Source organism: Castor canadensis, chromosome X, assembly GCF_047511655.1.
Source record: "Castor canadensis chromosome X, mCasCan1.hap1v2, whole genome shotgun sequence".
In the NCBI taxonomy this organism is placed as follows: Eukaryota; Metazoa; Chordata; class Mammalia; order Rodentia; family Castoridae; genus Castor; species Castor canadensis.
Window position 1 is genome coordinate 68,968,772 of NC_133405.1, and position 23,878 is coordinate 68,992,649.

Below are 23,878 nucleotides of genomic sequence, written 5' to 3' on the forward strand. Positions count from 1 at the left end.
TTTTCTTTTACCTTTGTATAGGCCTTGGTTCCATAACAAAGAATATAATTTATCATTTAAAAATCATTTTGTCTTTTTTTATTTTTTTTTCATAATAACACTATTTTTTATCCTTTCAGACGTGGGTTGGCAATAAGCGAAGAAAAATGAGTAGTAAGAATTCTGAATCAGGAACAACAACTGGAACTGTTTCTGGTACCTCTTTGGCAGCTCCAGATATTACAGTCAGAAATGTGGTTAATATTGCTCGACCCTCAAGCCAACAATCTTCTTGGACTTCTACCAATAATGATGTCATTGTAACTGGCATATACAGTCCAGCCAGTTCATCAAATAGGCAAGGGACAACCAAGCATACAAATACACAACTTACAGAAGCAAATAAAATTCCCATTCAGAAAGCAGCCAGTAAAAACGATAATGAGTTTCAGTTGCACATTCCTGTTCAAAGACAAGTAGCACACTGTAAAAATGCCTCCCTGCTCCTAGGTGAAAAAACCATTATATTGTCAAGACAGACAAGCGTGTTAAATGCTGGAAACTCAGTATACAATCACACAAAGAAAAACTATGGAAGCTCTTCAGTTCAAGCTTCTGTAATGACAGTACCTCAAAAGCCATCTTTGTGCCACCGACCTTGCAAAATTGAGCCAGTTGGGATTCAAAGGTCATATAAACCTGAACATACAGGTTTGGCATCACATAACTTATGTGGGCAAAAGTCAAGTATTAGAGACCCTTACTGTAGAACACAAAACTTGGAAATTCGTGAAGTGTTTTCATTGGCAGTCAGTGATTATCCCCAGAGAATTCTGGGAGGAAATGCCACACACAAGCCTAGCTCAGCAGAAGGAACTTGTTTGTCCATTGCAATGGAGACTGGAGATGCTGAGGATGAATATGCCAGAGAAGAAGAGCTGGCATCAATGGGATCACAAATACCAAACTATTCAAGATTTTATGAAAGTGGCAGTTCCCTTCGAACTGAGAACCAAAGTACAACTTTGCCCAGACTAGGAAGAAATATGCCAAATTCACAAGTAGTGAATGTTAACGATTTGTCAGATAATGTACTGTATCAAAACAGAGACTACCATTTGACACCACGGACCTCATTACATACAGCATCTACTACAATGTACAGTAATGCAAATCCTTCAAGGAGTAATTTTTCTCCACATTTTGCATCATCAAACCAAGTGAGGTTATCACAAAACCAAAACAATTACCAGGTAATATGTAAACTTATTTTATAAAAAAAATTTTTTAAAGCTATGTTTGGTTTAAAAAACTTTATCCACTTAGACTTAGTACCTGTATCACTTAAATAATATTTTGAAGTAATTTAAGATTTTTTTCCTTTGAAGTGCTGGTTTGGGGTCAACTTCTTCAAGAATCCTGTGTTTTCTTTGTTATGTTTAAAAATAATGAGTTTTTAAAAATGGAATATAGTCATTTTTATAACATGGTAGCCTTCTCCTGACATTTAGAATGGTTTTGTTCAAGAAATGGTAGCTTTATGGGAAGCATGGCACTTCCTGTTAGGAAAAATGCTGATCACAAAGAAAGCTCACAAGAAAAGTCTCACATCCAAGAGCAAGGTTTAATGGCAGGCTCAAACCGCCAGGCTGGCCGGGGAAAGATGGTGCAGCACAGACTCTGGGCCAGGCGTGGTTTTTATAGAAGAGGGAGGTTAAGGAAGTTAGTGCATGCATGGGAGTCTCCGGTAGAGGCAGAGCTGTTATTGGAAGTGGCTCCATTTCTCAAGTGAGGCCTGAGGATAAAATGGCTGCCGATTTACAAATGGCAACATTATTGTTCTATCATTCCCCCATTTTTTCTTTAATACTGATGAAGGTAGAGGCTGAGGATCAGAAATTGGGGCAAAGCATTGGCCTCTTAGCTGCTTCTTGCTGGCAGGGGCTGCTATATAGGGCAAGATCCTCAGACTCCTGAGTTCTGGTGGGGACCCTTGTAGCAGTCCTCTGGACAGATTTGGAAAGGTTGATATCACTGCAGGTACAACTGTTTAAACTTTTGATTAGCAATAGTAGACATGCAGTATGATACAAGGGAGGAAGCTTAAGAATAGGAGAGCAAGAACACAGGCATTAGGATGGGCATTTGCCAGGAGAACCACTGTGAAATGTTGTTCCCTAGAGGATTCCAAGTGTCCTACAACTCCCTTCTTGGTTTTTCTAACTGTTCCTTGAGAGGTGCCACCACTAGGGGATCCCATTGAGCTTGACAGCAGTGGGTGTTGTGAGAATGACCAGATGAGGGCTGGTCCACCGAAGTCCCAATGGAGAGGGTAGAAGATGCTTTAGGAGAACAAGATCCCCTGGTTTAACAGAAATTGTTGGAGGGTGGGGCAGTATACGGTCTGCATGCTCTCTGAGAAGTTCCCTGAGAAGGTTAAGATAAAGTAGATAGTCAGCCAGAGGAGCAGGGTCTGTTGGAGGCAAGTTTATTAGCAGGAACATAAAAGGTGTCTGCTAAGGGACTGTACATCTAGGGATACAGATTCTGCAAAATCCTGTAACTCTCAAGAAAGCTCTAAGCTGCTTTATGGAATGGGGGAGTGGGAAACAGAGGATTGGGTTGATTCACTCATGACTCAGGGAGTGAGTCTGTCCCTTTAAGGCCACACCTAGGTAGGTGACCTGTGGGAGGCAGGGGCTGTCAGGATTTAAATGTAACACTCTTGGATAAAAGAGAGCTCTAGCTCATTTTTAATATAATTTGGTAAATGTTTGTACAATATTTAGATAAAGTATAGACACAACACTGTTACAAGGTGGTCATTTAAGACACATAAGCAAATGTGTAAATGAACTCTGATTTAGTAGTATTTAAAGCTTGACAAGATCAGCAGAAAACATGAATATTTTCTTTGATAAAATCTTTCTCTATAATGGTTTTTTGTAGATGTTACTCAGAGCAGAACAATATTAAGATAACCTTGTTATTTTATAAACATAGAGAATTTGATTTTAGTTTGACATGGCCCTAAAAATCTTTTAGGCAACTCTTAGATTATACTCGACTTTTACTTTATTATACACCAAAGCTTTTTATTATATACTTTTAAAACTTACTCAGACCTTTATATAACATACTAAAGCCTTTGATGGTTTGTCCTTATCCCTCCTATTTGAAACAATCTTTAGGACAAACACTTCCTTACAAAATCCTTTCTCATCCAAAAACATTCCTTTTTCCTTTAACTTCTCAAAAAATACGTTCACTACCTATCCATATCCTTTCAAGTTGTTTACTTTGTAACTTGCATTCCAAAGTTAACTCCTATAAGAATTCTAAACTTATTATAGGGGCTGGAGCAACTAATTAGTAGCCCTTGTTGTAAACTGTGAGGGATTTTTGAGTTTTATTTGAATATGAAGGGCCAGTCTGGCTCACCCTACACTCATCTCATCAGTCCACACTGTGGAATCTATTTGTTCCTGAAGGAGGGGACAGCAGAAATAGTTGCCTGGAGGGAGGAGAATTTGAGCTTTCAGTTGAGATAGTAAATTCCATCCCAGCAGAGGCACTGGAGTTTCAGGAGCTGTAAGGAAAGAATGACAGAAGAGGAGGTCTCCCAAAGAGCAGGCCAGAGGCCGGGTAAACTAGTGCTCTAGGGGCTGGCCAGATTTGCCCCAAATGATAACTTTTGTCATTGGACCAGGGACCTGGAGAGAAAGGTGAAACAGAGAAATGAGCTCCACTGTCTACTGGAAAATGATCTTTTGTTTTTCTGCCATAATGGCTACTCTGAGGCTCCTCAACATTGATGCCAAGAAGTGGAGTGTGGCCGGGACCCATCAACCCTTAAAAGGTAGCACCTCACCTTCCATATGGAGGCAGCGGCACTTAGACCTCCAGTGGTTACCTTTGCAGAGAGGGCAGGGTCCTGGTTGGGGGCGGGGATAACTCCCAGGCTGTCCCCCTTAAGCATTCTCTGCAGAAATGCCCCTCCTGTCCACCATGGTAGCAAGTTCAGGATACAGGCCCCAGTCAGGTGGGGGCAGCAATGAGGTCATGATGTCTCTTATCTTTCTCTCTGGTAGTAATGTCCTGGTTATAGTATACAGTTGATCCAATAACTTTTCTCCTTCAGCCACAGACTGAGTTTTCTACAAATGTCTGGGGCTGACTGTTAGAAATTTATCTTTGAGGAGAACCTCTCTCACCTGTGACTCTGGGTCCACCGTGGTATGCTTTCTGATAGCGTCCTCAAGATGCTACAGAAAGGTAAGGGGATTTTCTTCAGGACATTGCTGTATCTAAAATAGTATTAAATTACCTAGAATCACCTTCTTGAATACATACATGCAGTTTGGAGCTATGTCACTAGATGAAATGTGTCTCCCTGGTACATAGCCAGGCAAGTCAATCATTTCTCTAGTTGCCAATCGATGAGATATCAGAACCTGCAGTAACTTAGCCAAATGCTTTTTCTAAAAGTAAAAGCCTTATTAAATGTTAAGTCAACCACTAATCAATTTAAAAACATTTACAGGGAAAAGATGTATTCAAAATAACAAAACAATTTTAGGCCTGTGAACAAAATAAGTATAATTTCTTTACTGCTTCACATGTTCAGTTGTTCAGATATGCTTCAAACAATCTCTTCAATGAGGTATAAGCCTACATGAAAACATCTCTTCAGGCATAGATCTTCCCTCTGAAATATCTGCTTTAGAGAAATCAAATAACAGGGCATGGATATTTATCATTTTTCCTTATTACAGGCTAGATTTTCTTGTCTGTTCAATGGCAATGCTTAGTGCTTATTAGGATTTAAGATGCTTCCAAGCTTTCAGCCAATTTAAAGACCATTTTTGCATGTGAATCAAGTTGAAAGAAGAAATTAAGCCCCTTTACTTAAACAATACACAATCTTCCACAAACCTGTTTTGTTTTTTGTTTTTTAAAAAGAACAGTCTTGTCCTGACTCTCCATCTTACAGCTTCCTGCTTCACAATGAACAGCAGTAATGTAGCATAGGAAGTACTCTCTGTAACCTGGCCCACCAGAGAGTGAACACATGTGTCTATGTTTGCTCTTTACTAAAAAGCATGCTTACAGTAACATTGGCTTACACCAAGTAATATTCTCCCCAACTTCCCCCCTTTCATTCATCTAAGCTTTTATACTTCTTTATCCCTTTTGTGTTTTTTTAATAATAGTTATAACAATAACATCTACAATTTGATGAAAACCCACCAAGTGCCAGACACCATTATTATTTTATATATACTATACCATTTTATCTTCACTATAATCAGGACAGATAAGTATTTTTCTTAAACTCTGTTTCTGTTTTTGTTTCTTAGACAGGCATTTTTATTTTTATCCTTATTTGAATTTTTTATCTAAGATCACATAGCTAATAAGTGATGAAAATAAGCTTCCAGCTCAGGAAGCTATTATTCATTCAGTACTGTTTATGCTTTTTTGATGTAGCATAACCATTTTAACTTTGTGGAATTACTGAAAGGTCCACGAAAGTAGTTTTATTTTTAATTTTTTCTAAGGCCTACCACACCCTTACAGATAATTTCACATGGAGTTTTACCTTTTTTTAGTCTCTCTATTTTTTAAGGCACCATTTTTACAAAATATTTTGAATATAATAAAATTTAGCAGCTGTTTTTTGAATAGTAATCCTCTTAAAATAAAGATGGCGTGGCATAATCATTTAGAGCATGGACTTAGAGCTTGAAAAGACTTGTATTCAAATTTAGGCTCTGCCACTTTATACTTGTATGGCCTCATGAAAATGATTTAACCTCTCTATGTTATAGTTTCCTCTTTTATGTTATATGGCTAATAACATCAACTTCACAGGAACACTGCAACATGAAATGATACACTCTGTGCAAGGCTCCTTGTACCATCCCTGGCGTACAAATTTTGTCATGCAACCAGGTGGTACACAGCTGTAAACCCAGTATTCGGAATGCTGAGGCAGTTTGAGGCTAGCATGGGCTACACAATGAGATCCTATCTCAAAAAACATAAATGAAGTAATTAAATAAATAAAAATACTCATATGAACTCACAATTGGAAAGCTAGTGAAACTCTCCTACTGTAGATCTACTTTACATTCCATTTCAAGCAAAATATTGTAGATCCACAATTTTCACAGGATAATTGAAGAAATGCCATTCAGTACTGGCTGAGAGAAGACTGAATGGTCAGCAATTGCTATCCCTAGTATAACCATTAAAAGCCTATGCATTCCTAGTTATATTATACCAGACCTCCTCAAGCCAACTTGACCTGTGACAGTGTAGTGGAGAGTGTTTTCACAGAACCCTTGGGGCATCACTTTGCCCAGTTATTCTTTTCATTAGTTGAGGAACCCTGACAGCCTGATGAACTATGATCCACGGAGGTTACCCTCCAAGGTTCTAATGAGACCTCTTTTGTACCAACCCTTCTGGATAAGAACAAAATAGAACATATTATCATGTTGGCAACTTTTCTAACTATGCACATATAAACAAGCAAGAAGTTCTTTGAAATTTCTGTCTTGCGAATATGCAGTAGAACCTTTTACCCAAGAGTATATTGTACCTAGGAGACCACCATTGAGGAAAAATCACAAATGCTCAGGATGCATAGAATTCAGAAATGTACTATGGCTGCTTGATTCATTTTTCCTACAAGGCCACCCAACTTCTGCTAGAGGTATGCTGTCTTTCAATAAGTCTAAATATTTCACTTTCTCACTCAAATTCAGTACATTAACTTTTATCTAACTTTTTGGGCACAATTTGATTGGAGAGGGGTATATTTTCGTAAAATTAAGAGCAGGGATGTTCTCATCAGATCAGACACAATTTTTTTTATGTACTGAAGTTTGAACTCAGCCTTCAGCTTGCTAAGCAGACGCTCTACACTTGAGCCATGCTCCCAGCCTAGATCATGCAATAATTTAAACACAACTGACAACAAGAGTCTGACTGAGAGCTTCTGTGTGAGCTGCATAATGCATGCATAAGAATTTAAAATTTTTGTTCTTAAAAATTTCTTTTGATTTTTGAAAATTTATTTTGACCACACTTGTTCAAACCCATGTGGTATATATATGTGAGTAAAGCAAGCCTATGTACATCAGAGATATCTCTCTCCACCCTGTTATTCCAGATATTTAGTTGCAAGCTGTCTTGAAGAATGAGTACAAATTGGAGAAATTCTAAAGAATACCAAGATGTTCAAATCAGCTCTGCTTTGGAGCTTCTGGGTAATAGTATATTAAGGGTTAAAGTAGCACAAAGGAAAGAGGCAGAATTTCACTATGTTAGTATACCATAGCCCAGTATCATTTTTGAAACTCTACAGACTAACCTCATTCAGATTACAACCATATGAGTCTCCAAGGTGCCATTCACTTTTCATCTTGCCTCTTTGGTCAGACCACCTGTTTATTGTAAGAGTCCTATTTTGATTAAATTTTATTAATGAATATTTATGTGAAGACATTGAAGCATTTTGGAATATTGGTGGTACAAATATTTATTGTCATTATTTTAGCTTGATAATTAACTGCATTCTCATCTTAAGATTTAATAGAACCATATCATTAGGTAATTTATTTGTGATATTTCTGATTTCTTTTTTCTGGCATTACTGCAGTTTGGACTCAGGGTTTTGTACTTGCTAGGCAGGTGCTCTACTGCTTGAGTCACACCTCCAGCCCAGTATCAGTCAATTATATCTTTTTTATGTTGTTGTTGTGTTGGTTATGGGTACATTGTAGCATTTGCAAAAGTTCTTACAATGTATCAAATATATCATACCTGAATTTTCCCCTCCCCCATTTCTCTCCCCTATTCTCCCTTCCTCTGATTCCTGAAGCAGTTTCAACAGGTGTCATTTTTGTATCTATAAACATGTATATACATTGCTCGCATCATATTTGTCTTCTTACCCCTTTCTTGGTACCACCCCTCCCACCAGTGCCAACACCCCTTCCCCTTCAGAACATGTTCTGCCTTCCTCTTCTCCATTATTGTAGAAGAAAAACATAAAAGATAAAATGAGAAACATGACTTTTTGCTAGTTTGAGATAAAGATAGCTACACAGGGAGTTTCCTTGTGTTGTTTCCATGCATATGTGTATCACAGCTCCAATTGATTTACCTCTTCCAGTCCTCTTCATTCCTTCTAGTCAGCTTCCCATGGTGGCCTGGCCAGTTTAAAATTTCTATATTCTTTCCTGTACAGTGAGCATATCAACCTCACTCAAGTTTTTGGCTTCTGTCCGTTTCCCTATCCCTCCCGTGCCCAGTCTCTCCTTAGTGTGTGACCCATGTCCAGTAATATTGCTGCATTTGCTTTAGGTCTACAATCCGCATATGAGGGGGAACATGCAGCTTTTGGCCTTCTGAGCCTGGCTAACTTCACTTAAGATGATATTCTCCAATTCCATCCATTTACCTGCAGATGACAAAATTTCATTCTTCTTTGTGACTGAGTAAAATTCTATTGTGTATAAATAACACATTTTCTTAATCCATTTGTCAGTAGTGGGGCATCTTGGCTATTTCCATAACTTAGCTATTGTGAATAGTACTGCAATAAAAATGGGCATGCAGGTGCATTTGTTGTAACCTGAGTCACATTTCTTTGGTATATCCCTAGGAATGGTATTGCGGATCATATGGCAGATCAATTTCTAGTTTTTCAAGGAGCCTCCATACTGTTTTCCATAGTGGTTTGACTAGCTTACATTCCCACCTGCAGTGCCTGAGGGTTCCTTTCCCTCATCCTTCATCCTCGTTAACATTTGCTGTTGCTAGTGTTCTTGATGGTAGCTATTCTAACAGGAGTGAGATAGAATCTTAGTGTGGTTTTGATTTGCATTTCCTTTATGGTCAGGGTTGGTGAGCATTTTTTATGTGTTTTTTAGCCATTTGGATTTCTTCCTTTGAGAAAATTTTGTTCAATTCAGTCGCCCATATCTGTATTGGGTCATTGATTTTGGAGGAGTTTAGTTTTTTGAGCTCCCTGTATATTCAGGTTATCAGTCTCTTGTTTCTCCCATTCTGTAGGTGGCCTTTTCAATTTAGAAATGATTTCTTTTGTTGTGCAGAAGTTATTTAATTTCATGTAGTCCCATTTGTAGATCCTTTCTCTTAGTTTCTGAGCTGCTTGTATTCTACTGAGGAAGACCTTGCTTATGCCTATTGCTTCTAGTGTATTCCCTGCCTTTTGCTGTAGTAGCTTCAAGGTTTCAGGTCTGATATTAAGGTCCTTAAACCACTTTGAGTTGATATTTGTACAGGGTGACAAACATGGATCTAGTTTCAGTTTTCTGAAGGCAGATATCCAGTTTTCCCAGCAATGTTTGTTGAAGAGGCTGTCTTTTCTCCATTGTATTTTTTTGGCACCTTTGTCAAAAATTAGGTGGGCTATGCTGCATGGATTCATATCCAGGTCCTCTATTCTGTTCCAATGGTCTCCATATCTGTTTTTGGGCCAGTACCATGCTGTTTTTATTGCTATGGCTCTGTAGCAGAGTTTGAAGTCGGATATTGTGATACCTCTAGTGTTGCTCTTTTTGCTCAGTATTGCTTTGGATATTATTATTATTGTCACCATTATTTTATTGAGGATTTTTGCATCAATGCTCATTAAGGAGATTGACCTGTAGTTCTCCTTTTTGGATGTGTTCTTGTCCAGTGTTGGGATGAGTGTAATACTGGCTTCATAAAATGATTTAGGCAGTGTTCCTTCCATTTCTATTGCATGGAAGAGTTTAAAGAGTATTAGTATTAGTTCTTCTTTCAAGGTCTGGTAGAATTCAGTGGAGAATCCTTCAGACCCTAGATGTTTCTTTTTTGGGAGACTATTGCTGTTTCAATTTCATTACATGTTGTAGATCTGTTTAGTTAATTAATATCCTCTTGGTTCAGTTTTGGATGGTTGTATGTATCTAGAAATTTGTTCATTTCTTCTAGATTTTCCAGTTATTTTGAATATAGGTTCACAAAGTAGTCCCTGATGATTAACTGGATCTTTTTGGTTAAGAAGAAATTTTTTTTTCATTTTTGGTTTTACTAATTTGGGTCTTTTCCCTCCTCATTTTAGTCAAATTTGCAACAGGCTTGTCAATCTTGTTTATTTTTTCAAAGACCCAGCTTTTTGTTTTGTGGATTCTTTGTAGTTCATTTTTGGTCCCTATTTTATTAATTTCAGTTCTTATTTCATTGTTTCTCTTCTGCTTATTTTGGGTTTTGCTTTTTTCTTGGTTTTTTAGGTGTTTGAGATGTAGCATTAGGTCATTTATTTGGGAGCTTTCTGTGTTTTTAATATATGCAGTCATGGCTATAAACTTTACTCTTAGGTCTGCCTTTGCTGTGTCCCATAGGTTCTGATAGGTTGCATTTTCATTTTCATTAAATTCCAGGAACTTTTTGAGTTCCTCCCTTATTTCTTCTATGACCCACTGATCATTGAGCAATGCATTATTCAACCTCCAATTGTTTGTGTATTTTCTGCTGCTGCTTTTATTGTGGAGTTCTAGTTTTATTGCATTTGTGATCAGTGTGAAGGAGGTTATTTCTGTTTTCTTCTATTTGCTGAGACTTGCTTTGTGCCCTAAGGTATGACCTATTTTGGTCAAAGTTCCATAGGCTACTGAGAAGAATGTATATTTGTGCTGTTGCAGGATGGAATGCTATGTAGACATCTGTCTGTTCCATTAGATCTATGGTGTCATTTAGTTCTACAATTCCTTTGTTGATTTTTTTGTCTGGATGACCTATATATTGGTGATAGAGGGATATCAAAATCTCCCACCACCACCATATTAGAGTCTATATGTGATTTTAAGTCCTTTAGTGTATGTTTAACGATGTTGGGTGCACTGACAATTGGTGCATATAAGTTGATAATTGTTCATTTTCTTTTGATGTATTATTCCTTTTATTAATATGAAGTGACCCTCTTTAACTCTTCTGACTAATTTAAGTTTGATGTCCGCTTTATCTGATACAAGTGTTGCTACTCCTGCCTGCTTTCAGGGGCCATTAGTTTGGTAAATCTTCTTCCCCGCATTCACCCTAAACCAGTAGCTATTGCTTTCAATAAAGTGGAGCTCTTGTAAACAATAGAATTTTGGGTCTTCCTCTTTAATCCACTTTGCCAACTGGTGTCTTTTGATGGGGGTGTTGAGTTCATTAACATTCAGTGTTAGCATTGAGAGGTAGGTGGTGATTCCTGCCATTTAGTTGTTTTTGTTGTTGAAGGATTTGAATGTGTGCAACCTATTCAATGGTACTCTCTGGGTGCTTGTCTATTATTCTCATGAGGTTGACTACTTCCCAAACTTTCATTGTTATCTTTGTTTTCATCTTTTGAGTGTAGAATTCCCCTCAGAATCTTCTGTAATGGTGGCTGGTGGTCATATATTGTTTTGGCTTCTGTTTATTTTGGAAGACTTTCATTCTTCCATCAATTTTGAATGATAGTTTTGCTGGGTAGAGTATCCTAGGGCTGAAATTGTTCTTTTTTTTTTTTTTTCAGTGCTTGAAATACTTCACTCTATGCCCTTCTTGGTTTTAAGGTTTCTGTTGAGAAATCTATTATTTTGATGGGTTTATCTTTATATGTTATTCACTCTTCTTCTCTTACAACCTTCAATATTATTTCTCTGTAATCTGTGCTGTTGTTTTAATGATAATATGCTGTGGAGTGTTTCTATTTTGGTTAAGTCTGTTTGGTGTCCTGGAGGCTTCCTGTACCTTAGTGGAAAAACTCTCGAGATTTGTGAAATTTTCTGCTATTATTTTGTTGAATATATTTCCTATACCTTTGGCTTGCAACTCTTCTTCTTTGATGCCATGATTCTTAGGTTTGGTCTTTTGATGGAGTCACTGAGTTCTTGCATATTCCTTTTACAGCTCCTGGAGTTGTTTGACTGAGATTTCTTCTGTTTTTTCTTTAATATCTATTTTGTCTTCAAGCTCTGAGATTCTGTCTTTACTTGTTCTCATCTGCTGGAATGGCCTTCAACTGTATTTCTTATTTGATCTAAGGGACTTTATTTCCAGAATTTCTGTTTGATTCTTTTTTTCTGAGGTTTTCCATCTTTGTTCAACTCCACTTTCATATTTTGTGCTGTCTTCTTTATTTCACATCTCTCTTGATTTTTTTTATAGTCTCCTTTGTTTCACTTTGGAGTTTATCGAAGTTCTCTCTAATTTCATTAGTTGTTTCTGTGTCTTCTCAAGTTTTTATTTATGATGTCTCGAAATTTCTTGAGTGGATCTTGTACTTTCTGATTAACCATGTCTTGAAGCTTCTCTATGAGTTTCTCAGTGGTCTCATCCATAATTTCCTCCTTGAGAGATTTTTTTTGGGGGTGTCACTGAGCTCATTGGTGATGTTTATCATTGTTTGCTTGGGGTCTGGAACTGAGTATTCAATTTCTTCATTTCCCACTAAATCTTCTATTGAATTCTTGGTCTTTTGGGGGGTAAGATTTCCTGGCCTCCTTCTTCTCCCCCTGCTTCTATGATGTTCTATTTTCCCTTGTTGTTGAGTGCCCAATTGTGGATTTTAATCACCTGTTATTTTCCCCTTGACTAAATTACTATGCTATGACTGGCTTAGTTGTTAGCTAAGTTGATGTGCCATTTCTTTTCCATGACTAGGCAGTGTAAATTAGCAATAACAAGTTCACTGATTCAATGCTGCACCAGTTATTCACAAAATACATAGTGAGCCCCTTGGTCATATTATTTATAAGCCATGGAGATTGGAGGGATAAAGGTTGTTTGGGTAGAGGTGGATACTTAGGTATTGAAAGAGCTGGTGCTGGAGGAAGGGGTAGGAGGGATGTGGGGGAGGGTGAAGGGCTATGAGGTGTGGAGGTTCTAGGGTACTAAGTTCCTCGTGTCTGGTGAGGTGTAATTCGGTCATTGTGAAAGAGGGTGGTATTGTCAGGGTTGCCAAGAGATAGGAATGTGTAAAGTTGATATAATAGACTATCCAGTTGGTGGTGTGTTTTGATGAGGTAGAGGTAGTAGAGGGAGAGGTGTTGGGGAGAGGAAGGTGAGGAAGGGGAAAGGAAGGGAAAAAATGGAAAGAGATGAGAAAGAGAAAATTGGGGTAGAGAAAGGAAAGTGGGGCAGTAGAAGGCTGAGTGAGTTAGTGTTAGGACAGAATGGAGAAGGGAGTTAGGTAACAGTATGATGGAAGAAAAAATGAAGAAAATAAGTTAAAATTAAAAATTTAAAAAGTGCAAAAAATTAATATATCAAAAATAAAAGTAAAGTAAAAATAAAAAAGTATGCATTTATATATATGTATATATATATATTTATATATATTTTATATATATATATATATATAAAATATATATATTATATATATATATGTAAAAGAACCATTTCAATGAAGGTTCTGGACTCTTTCCTCTGATTTCAGGTTGAGGTGGTGATGCTTTTATTTTTTATAGGGGCTTTGGCCAAGACTTTCCCTTTCCAAGTTTGGTATGCTGCATTGAGTGGCAATGTGTGCTGCTCCTCCCTATTGGACAGCTTGGCGGGTTGGGGCTCAGCTCTGGGTGTTTGAGCCCTGGCTGCAGAGGGTGGAGCCTCTGCAGCAAGCAGATTCAAAGAAGTAGTCCCGTGAGTGGTTTGTAAATGAGCAGTCCCCAGCTCCTTCCATTCATTGGACAAGCCTGTGAGTTAGAAACCAGCTTTTCTCTTGGTGAGACTGTCAGTTTCAGCTTGCTCTCAGTTTCTCCAAGGCAGCGCCTGGCTTTCCCTATAGTGGCTGCTGAGTCTCCCCATCCTCACATGAGTGGGCTTTTACAGCTCTGTGTTTTGTCACTCCCTGCCCCCCTCCCTCCCAGGCAGAGGGGAAATATTCCCTGTGTGTGTTTGGCCACTAGTTTTGTCCAGAGGGGATGTAGTCAGCTCCCCCACTGTGCTATAATATGAGGTTCCCTCCCAAACAGTGTGTTGTACTCACCTGGTGGATTAGCAAATTCACTTGCTTGAAAACAGATCAGCTCTAGGGCAGTTCAGGCAGATAGCAGACAGAGATCTGTGTTCGTTTGTGTCTGGTGGGACCTGATCTTCCCAGATCCTTGCAGCAGCCCTCTTTTTGTAGTTTTCTGCATCCTGTCATTGTTGGCATGGTTGCAGACCACTAAAGTGGAGAGAGATCTGTGCAGGTGCACAGTAGTCAGAGGTTCTGTGTCTGCATGTAGTGTGGTGAGTCCAGGTACTCCTAGATGCTTGCAGATCTCTGCCATTCTCTGCATTTTGTTTTAGCATTACCAACCCAGGCAGGAGGGATTAAGAAAGAGAGAAAAAGAAAAGAAAAAAGAGAGAAGAAAAGAAAAGGTGGCAGATCGGCCAGTGCTATCTGACCCTGCTGCCTCACTGTTCCCAGGCAGTGAACACACAGGCAGGCCAGCAGCAGGCTATTATGTGCTTTAAAAAATTTAGTTTAAGGATTGGTCAACAATATTATGTATCCACTGTGTTGGCGGTATCTTGGTTGGCAGAAAAAGCAGTGTTACTCGATCCTTCCTGCCACAGAAATCTGGAGTAATTGGTTGTTTTTTACTTTTTTATTTCTCATTTTTTACTGATTGGACAAAATAATGGGTTTCATTATGACATTTTCATATATATATACAAAGTATGTCGATCATTTTCACTTCACCCTCTCTTGTCTCCCTCCCCCCATCCGCTGGTTCCTCCCTCCAAAGATTATCCCTTCTAATTTCATGTTTCTTTATGGATCTAGTTCCATACATGACAAAAAAAATGTGATACTTTGTGTTATTTCATTTAACATTATGATCTCCAGATCACCCATTTTCTTATAAATGATATAATTTGATTTTTCTGTATGACTGAATAATATTCCATTGTATACATATACACCATATTTCCTTTACCCATTCATCTTGGCACAGGCACCTAGGCTGACTCCATAACTTGGCTATTGTGAATAGAGATATTATAAACGTGTGTGCAGGTATCTCTATTATATGCTGACTTACATTCCACTGACTATATGCTTAGGAGTGGTAATTAGTGAACTAATTTACTACCAACAGGGTAAAAGAGTTTCTCCCCCAACCTGTATCCTCACCAGCATTTGCTTTTTATTTCTTTGATGATTACCAGTCTGAATGGATTAAAATAGAATCTTAATTTTTTTCTCATTTTATTATCAGATATTAATTGTATGAAGGGGATTGTGATATTTCCATACATGCATATAATGTACTTTGATGAATTTACCTCTTTATTAATCTTACTTATCCCCCCCCTTTTTTAAAGCAATTCAAAAATGTTTCATTATTTTGTTTTCTTATTTTTTTCCCTTTTTTATTGTTTTGCTGGGTGGGGGTACCTTGTGGCATTTATTTTCACACATGTGTGAGAAGTACTTTCATCATGTTCACTGCCCATTTACCTTCTCCTTCAACCTTCTCCCCTCCTGCTGGTGCCCACCCACAAACAGTCCCCCATTATAAATTGTCATTCTTTTTAGTTTTTTTTTGTTTCTAAATTATGCTGACTTACATCCCTTTGGATATATACCCATAAGTGGTATAGCAGGATCATATGATAGTTCTATTTTTAGGGTTTTTTTTTTTGAGGAACCTCAAATACAATAGTTTGCATTCCCACCAAAAGGGTTACAACCCCCCCACACACATAACACATATCCTCACCAACATTTGTTGTTTGTTTTCTTGATTATTGCCATTCTGACTGGAATGATATAGAATCTCAGTGTAATATTTTATTTGTATTTCCTTTATGACTAAGGATGTCGAAGATTTCTTTATAGATTATTGGCCATTTGCATTTTTTTCCTCTTGAGAGCTGTCTGTTCAATTCATTTTCACATCTGTTGTTAGAATTGCTTTTATTCTTTGATGTTTAAGTTTTAGAACTCTTTACATATTATGGATATTACCTTTTTATCCAATAAATACCTGGCAAGGATTTTTTTCTCATTCTGCAGATTATCTCTTGATCTTAGTGATGGTTTCCTTTGCTATATAGATGTTTTTAATTTAGTACCATCCCATTTATTAATATGTCTTATTTTCTGAGCCACTGGTGTCCTATTCAGAAAAGACATTATTTCTGCTTATATCTTCAAGGATTTTCTTTATGTTTTCTTCTAGTAGTTTCAAATTTACAGGTCTTACAGTTAGATTTTTAATCTATCTTTGAATTACTTTTTTTCCATACTGAGATTTCAGTCTTACCTTTTTTTTTTCAGGTCTTGGGGTTTAACTCAGGACCTTGCACCTGCTAGGCAGGCACTCTACCACTTGAACTTTGCCCCCAGCCTAATTTGAGTCTTCTACATGTGGATATCCACTTTTCACAACACCATTTGTTGAAGAGGCTATCTTTTCTCCAACACATAATTTTGTTGCCATTGTCAAAAATCAGATGGGTGAAGCTGTGTGGGCTTATTTTTGTCCTATCCAATTGGTCCATATGTCTGGTTTTGCACCAGTACCATAGTTTTTGTGACTATGGCTCTATAGTATATATATGTTGATACATTCAGCCTTGCTCTTTTTGCTCAGGATTGCTTTGGCTATTTGAAGTCTTTTCTGCTTCTATATGAGTTTTGAGATTGAAATTTTTTATATCTGTGAAAAATAACATTGGAATTTTTATAGGAATGGCATTGAATCTATGAATTGCTTTGATAACGTAGCCATTTTTTTCAATCTTAATTCTGGCAATCAATGAACATAGGAGGTATTTCCTTCTTTTGATGTCTTCTTCAATTTGTTCTTAATGTTTTACAGTTTTCTTTGTAATGGTCCTTCACCTCTTTAGTTAGGTTTATTACTATGTATTTAGTTTTTTTTTTTTTGAGGCTATGATAAATGGAAATTTTTTCCTGATTTCTTTCTCAGCCTACTCATTCTTGGTATATGGAAAAGGTACTCATTTTTTTAATGTTTATTTTGTATCTTGCTACTTTGTTGAAAGTGATTACCAGATCTAAGATTTCTTTCATGGATCCTTTAGGGTCCTTTAAGTACAGGATCATATAATTTGCAAATAATGATAACTTGACATTTTTCCTTTCCTATTGTATCACTTTTATTTCTTTCTCTTCCTATAGCTCCAGCTAAAACTTTGAACATTACATTTATTAGTAGTGAGGAAACTGGACACCCTTGTCTTTTTCCTGACTTTAGAAGAAGTGCTTTCAGGTTTTGCCCATTTAGGGTAATGTTGGCTATAGGTTTATCATATATAGTCTTTATTTTGTTGAGGCATTTCCCTTCTATTCATTCTTCAAGGCTTTTATCATGAAGATCTGTTGAATTTTTCCAAGGCTTTTCTGTATCTATTGAGTTGATCATGCAGTTTTGTGCTTTATTCTGTTTATATGCTGCATCACACTAATTTATTTGCATATGTTGAGCCATCTTTGTATCCCTAAAATGAAATCAACTTTATCACAGTCTATGATCCTTTTAATGTGTTGTTTAATTCAATTTGTAAGTATTTTATCCAGAGGTTTGCATCTATATCACCAAGGAAATTGATCTGTAATTTTCTTGTTTTGTTGTATTCTTACCTGGTTTTGTAGAGGAATAATATTGTCTTTGTAGAATAAGTTTGGTAGCATTCCTTCCCTTTCTGTTTCATGGAATAGTTTGAGGACCATTGGTGTTATCTTTAAAGGTCTGGTAGAATTCATTAATCCATCTGATCTTGGACTTTTCTTTTTTGAGAGACTATTACTGGTTTAATTCTGGTAGGTCATATGCATCTAGAAATTTAATCCATTTCTTCTAGATTTTCCAGTACAATATAAATTTTCTAAGTAATCCTTAAAGATCTTATGAATTAAATTGGTGTATGTTGTGATGTGCTCCTTCCTCATCTCTAATTTTATTAATGTAATATTTTCACAGATATCTAATCTTTCCTTTTATTAGTTTAGATAAGGGTTTGTCAATATTATTTATCTTGTCAAAGAACTGATCTTTTTCATTAATTCTTTGTATTGTAATTTTAGGCTCCATTTTGTTATTTTCTGTTCTGATCTTTATGATTTCTTTCTACCTAGTCTTTTGGAGTTTGGCTCATTGTTGTTTTTCTAAGTGCTTGAGGTACATCATTAGGTTATTTATTTAAGATATCTCTAGGGATTTTTTTAATGAAATTCATAGCTATATTCTTTTCTCTTAGCATTGCCTTTGTTGTATTCCAGAAGTTCTAATAAATTGTGTTTTCATTTTCATTTGATTGTAATAATTTTTTTGACCACTTCAAGTGGCAAATTATTCAATCTCTATGTGTGTGGATATTTTCTGTAGTTTCTCTTGCTGTTGATGTCTATATTTATTTTATTTTATTTCATTATAGTGCAATAAAACACAGACAATTATTTCTTATTTTTTGTATTTGTTAGGATTTGCTTTTTGTCCAAAGATATGATCTATTTTGGAGAAAGTCCTTTGAGCTATTGAAAAGAATGTGTATATTGTGACTGTGACTATTGTCACAGAATCTGTAGATTCTGTTAAGTCCATTTGATCTAAAGTGTCGTTTAATTCTGAAATTTCCTTGTTCATTTATATACTTTTTGTTCTGAATGGTCTATCTATTCGTGAAGTGGCTATTAAATACATTTACTATTATTTTATTCAGTATTTATCTTTTTTTATGTCCAGTAGTGGTTGCTGTGTGACATTGGCTGCATTGACTTTCAATACATCTATATTTATAATTGTTATCTTCTCTTGGCTGATGTTCCCTTTATCAATATGAGGTAACATTCTTTGTCTCTTGTGACTAATTTTGATTTAAAGTCTCCCTTGTCAGATATGAGTATAACCACTCCTGCTTGCTTTCAGGTTCCATTTGTTTCAAATTTTTTTCCCATCCTTTTGCTCTAAGTCTATGTTTATCTTTGCCAGTGAGGTACATTTCTTGTAGGCAACAAATGGTTGGGTCTTGTCTTTTAATCTAATCCACCAGTTTGTTTCATTTGATTGGAGAATTGAGACCAATAACATTCACAGTTATTATTGAAATGTAGGTAGTAATTCCTCCCATTTTATTGATTTTGTAGTGTTTTGATTCTCCCTTACTCCTCATGTACTGGTTGGTGTTTATCTTCTGCCTCTGTGTGTAGGATTCTTTTAAGTATCTTTTGCAGCATTTGTTTAGTGGTCACAAATTGCTTTAGTTTTTATCATAGAAGGTTTTTATTTTCCCTTCAACTGCGAAGGATATATTTATTGCAGACAATAATCTAGGTGGACAGTTATTTTCTTTCAGGGCTTGAAACACATCATCATATTGCCTACTTGCTTTTACAGTTTCTGTTGAGTAATCTGTTGTTATTCTGAGTGGCTTGTCTTTACAGGTGATTTAGCACATCTCTCTTGCAGGTTTCAGTATTCTTTCCTTGTCCTGAATGTCTAATGTTTTCACTGTACTATGATGTGGGGGGATTTATTTTCTGGTTTTGTCTGTTTTCAGTCAAAAAAGCCTACTCTGCCTGGCTGACTATCTCTTTCTCAAGATTTGGGACATTTATGCCATTATTACGTCTTTAATGTCACACCTTTTCCTTCGTCTTTTCATGGTGTACTAGAATTTTTATATGTTCTACTCATACTTGTTTAGTTTTCTTTCTCTTCTTCATATTGATGTTCTAGTATATCTATCTTTTCTTCAGACCCTGCTATCATATCTTCAATTCAATCCATTCAACTGGAAAGTCTTTCAACTAAGTTTTTTTTTTGACTTACAAAGCTTTTCATTTTTAGAATTTTAGTTTGATTTTTTTCAGAATTTCTATATATTTTTCAAATTTCTCTTTCATGTCCTACATTGTCTTCTTTATTTCATTTAGCTCTATACTTGAGTTTTCTTGGAATTTATTCATTCATTCATTCATTTCCTATTTTAATTTTATTGATCATTCTTATAATCTTTTCTTTTTAAATTTTGTCTGAGATTTCATCCACTTCACTGTTATTAGCATTTGATACTGGGGAGTTGATGAGTTTTTGAGGGGTCATTTGTCTTGTTTTTGTCGTATTTCTGTGTTTCTACATTGGAATTTGCATACTTGAGGCCCAGTCATTGTTTGGAGCTTTTAGTCACCTGTAGTCTTTCAGGAGAAATATTCTTAATGTTCAAGCAGGACAGTGCAATCGCTAGGTTGAAGTGCTATTTCTCATCACTGGAATGGGGTTATTGGCCAGTAGTCAAGCATTTGCCAACATGCCCAGAGCACTGGGAAAGATCCCCATCACTGCTTATGCCTAGGAAAAGTAACTGCAGTGTTTTGCAGAAGGGTGGGTTGTCCACTTCTGGACTGCTTTCTCTATAGAAGCTTAATTCTTTATGTACTGGGAGCTGCTGCTGTCTGGAGGGAGCTTTATAACTTGTGTGGCAAGTAAATTCCCACTTTCTTCACATCCTCTCTTCATGGTTTGGCAGTAGCATCCAAACATAGGGGATACCCCACAGGTCTCAGAGAGTGGGAAGAACAAATAGAACTTTGCGTTCTACAAAGCGGGAGAACTAAGGAACCTAGGTGCTCTGCTTGCTGATCTCAATGCTTACAGAGCCCATCCAGGATTTCTCCTATGGGAAGGAAGTTATGGAAGTGTCATGATTCAGATGGTCAGGATTCAAGACACTCAGTCCTTCCTGGCAGCAAATATCTACTGCAATGTAGTTCCCATAGACCAGTTTCTGTGCTCTCATATCCTACCCAGCAGTTCACCCCTCTGTGGAGAAGAAGAGACTGTGGAAGTCATGTGATTTGGAAGGCCTGGGTTTGGGTTCTCATATCTGCCTGGCAGCAAACACACACCAGGGTGCAATTTCCAGAGGTGGGCCACAGTGCTTTCAGATCCTGCCCAGCAGTTCACCTCTCTGTATGAGGGAAGAACCTGTAAATACTATGAGATTTGGAGGGTGGGGCTCAGGGTCCTTAGCCACATCTAGCATCCAACATATATAGGCAGGATGTAGGCCATGGAAGCCAAGTAATATGCCAGCCACAGGCTTAGTGCTTTGTTTCCATTATGAATCTCAAGCAATGGGACTTGTTCCTTGTCAGGAGGGCAGGTCCTCCGACCACTGTACCCTTTCCTGCTAGAATTTCTTTGAAGGACAACAGCAGTTTCCCTCTCCAAGAATGCCTCTTGTGGCCATCTCCCATTCAGAGACTGTGGCAGGGCAATCCAAGACAAACTGAGTCATGATTGTCCCCTGTTCTCAAGCTCCCAGAGTATATATGTTGCAAACAATAGGCCCTCTTTTAAGAAGGCATCTTGCTATCACACTCAGAAATGAGGGGAGCCACAGAATGTCTTTCTTCACCAAGGCTAGCCTTCCACACAAGAGCAGTCACGATGTCACCAAATCCACACATGAGCTTAAGGCTTGAGGGAGGTGTAGATGTACCTTGCAACTAGAATCCCCAGTGTGTATCCACGGCTTTCAAATTTACCTTGTGATTGTATTTTTACCTTGGACTTCTACTCCTGGGGAAGTAAGGATTAGGTTTGGAACCGTTTGCTGCTTTTCTCTATTACCTTCATTTCTCTGTGGTTTTCTGCTGTTCTGCTACCTCTTTTTTAAATTTTTGATATTCCCTCTCTTTCTGTCTTCAGAATATAATCTATCCTGTGTTTCCTGACACTTCTGATTCATGGAGCCAAAATGTTGAGGGCTTCTAATATACCATCTACCCAGTTGGTCCTCAAAAGTTTTTATTTGTAGTTCCTCTATGACAAAGAATAATGCACATTTTTCTGTGGTTATTGGCCATTTGTATTTCTTTTGAGAACTGCCTGCTGAATTCATTAACCTATTTATTAATTGGATCATTTTCTCTTTTGATATTTAATTTTTTGAGTTATTTATATATTCTGGATATTAATCCCTTGTAAGATGAATAGGTCACAAAGATTTTCTTCCATTCAGTACACTGTCTCTTCACTCTGATAATTGTTTCCTTTGCTATGCAGAAGGGTTTCTGCTGAGAGTTGTGATGTCATTCTGATGAATTTGCCTTTTTAAATAAGCTAACTTTTCTTCTTACAGTTTTATAGTCTTTCTTTATTCTGTAGTCTTGGCACTTTAACTATAATGAGAGGTTCTTTTCTGGCTATGTCTATTTGGGGCTTTAAATACTTCCTGTACTTAGATGTCAATATTTTTTCCTAGAGTTTGGAGGTTTTGTGCTATAATTTCACTGAATAAGTTTTTTATGCCTTTAGTTCTTACCTCAGTAACTTCTTCTACCCCATGGAATCTTAGGCTTGGTCTCAATCATGTCTCAGAGTTCTTGTAAGTTCTTTTTTCTTTTCTTTTCTTTTTTTTTTTTTTTGTTAACACTGGGGTTTGAACTCAGGGCTTCATGCTTGCTAGTCAGGCAGTCTTAGACTCAAGCCACTCAGCCAGTCCTAGTTTGTGATGGGTTTTTTCAAGATAGGGTCTCATGAAATATTTGCCTGGGGCTGATTTTAAACTACTATCTGCCCAATCTCTGCCTTCTAAATAGCTAGGATTACAGGCACGAGACACCAATGCTCAGCAAAATTGTTTTTTCTTAATATAGCCAGTTATTGTATTAACTTTCCTTTTGGAAATGTCTGAATTAGTTTTCTGTTGATAAAAAACATTTGCAACTAGAAAATTTACAAAGAATAGAACTTTATTTGCCTCACAGTTCAAAAGGCTGGGAAGTCCAAGAACTTGACATGGACAAGTGCTCAGCATCTGATAAGCACCTTCTTATTGCATCAATGATCTTATTGCATCATTGTGTAGGGCATCACATGGTGAGGCAGAACAAGCTTTCTTACTTACTCAGATTTGTACTTCTCCTGTAATAAAGCCACAAATGACATTATGAAGGCACTACTCTCAAGTCTGTGTTTAATCCTAGTTGCCATCCAAAGGCCTCACCTCCAAATACCATTAACATGATTCTCTTGATATTTTATTTATATATTTTATATTTCTTCTTCAATCTTTTGGTTGTTTGGAAGTTTGTGTGTGTGTGTGTTCTGTGGTACCAGGGTTTGAATTCAGGGTTTTGTGCTTGCAATGCAGGCACTCTACCACCTGAGCCCCACCTCCAACCTCTCACAATTCTGTATAATTGTGAGTTTTCCAATTTTCCCCATTATTGATTTCTAACTTCCTGCCACTCTAGTCATAATACATACTCGACATGATTTCAGTCTTCTTAAATTTGTTAAGACTTCTTTTGTTGCCAAGATGTGATTGATACTGGAGCATGTTCTGTGTTCTCTTGAAAAGAAAAGGCATTCTGCTGCTGTTTGATGGAATTTTCTATATATATCTGTTTGGCTCACTAGATTTGTAGTGTTATTCAAGAGCCTGTTCCTTCCTTATTGATTTTCTATCTTACCATTCTTTTGTTATTGAAACCAGGTTATTAAAGAATCCTACTAGCTTTTAATAAATTTTATTTTATTATTTTTTCCATTTACTTACATGTGTATACATTATTTGGGCCATTCCCCTCCTCCTCCCCCCCACCATGCCTCTGGGAAGAACCTGTTCCACCCTCTTGTTCTCCAATTTTGTTGAAGAAAAAACATAAAAGATAATAAGAAAATGTGGCATTTCACTAGTCTGAGATGAAGATAGATACACAGGGAGATTCCTTGTATTGTTTCCATACACATATGTATTACAACCCATATTGGTTCATTGCTACCAGACCTCTTCACTACTTCCTAATCCCCTTCCCATAGTTGCCTCTGCCAGTTTAAGATTACTATATTCGTTCTTATACACTGGGCACATCAACCACATTCAAATTTTTGGTTTCCTT

The 23,878-nt window shown here is 37.0% G+C and overlaps 1 protein-coding gene across 2 annotated transcripts in view; it reads left to right on the forward strand.

Moving 5' to 3' along the window:
• Nucleotides 1-23,878, forward strand: part of Hdx (highly divergent homeobox) — a 146,945-nt gene that overhangs the window by 18,584 nt on the left and 104,483 nt on the right. For both annotated transcript variants that reach the window (XM_074062793.1, XM_074062792.1), the window contains exon 3: nucleotides 120-1,232. In XM_074062793.1, the coding sequence (XP_073918894.1) occupies nucleotides 120-1,232 (1,113 nt within the window). The remainder of the gene's footprint in view (nucleotides 1-119; nucleotides 1,233-23,878) is intronic.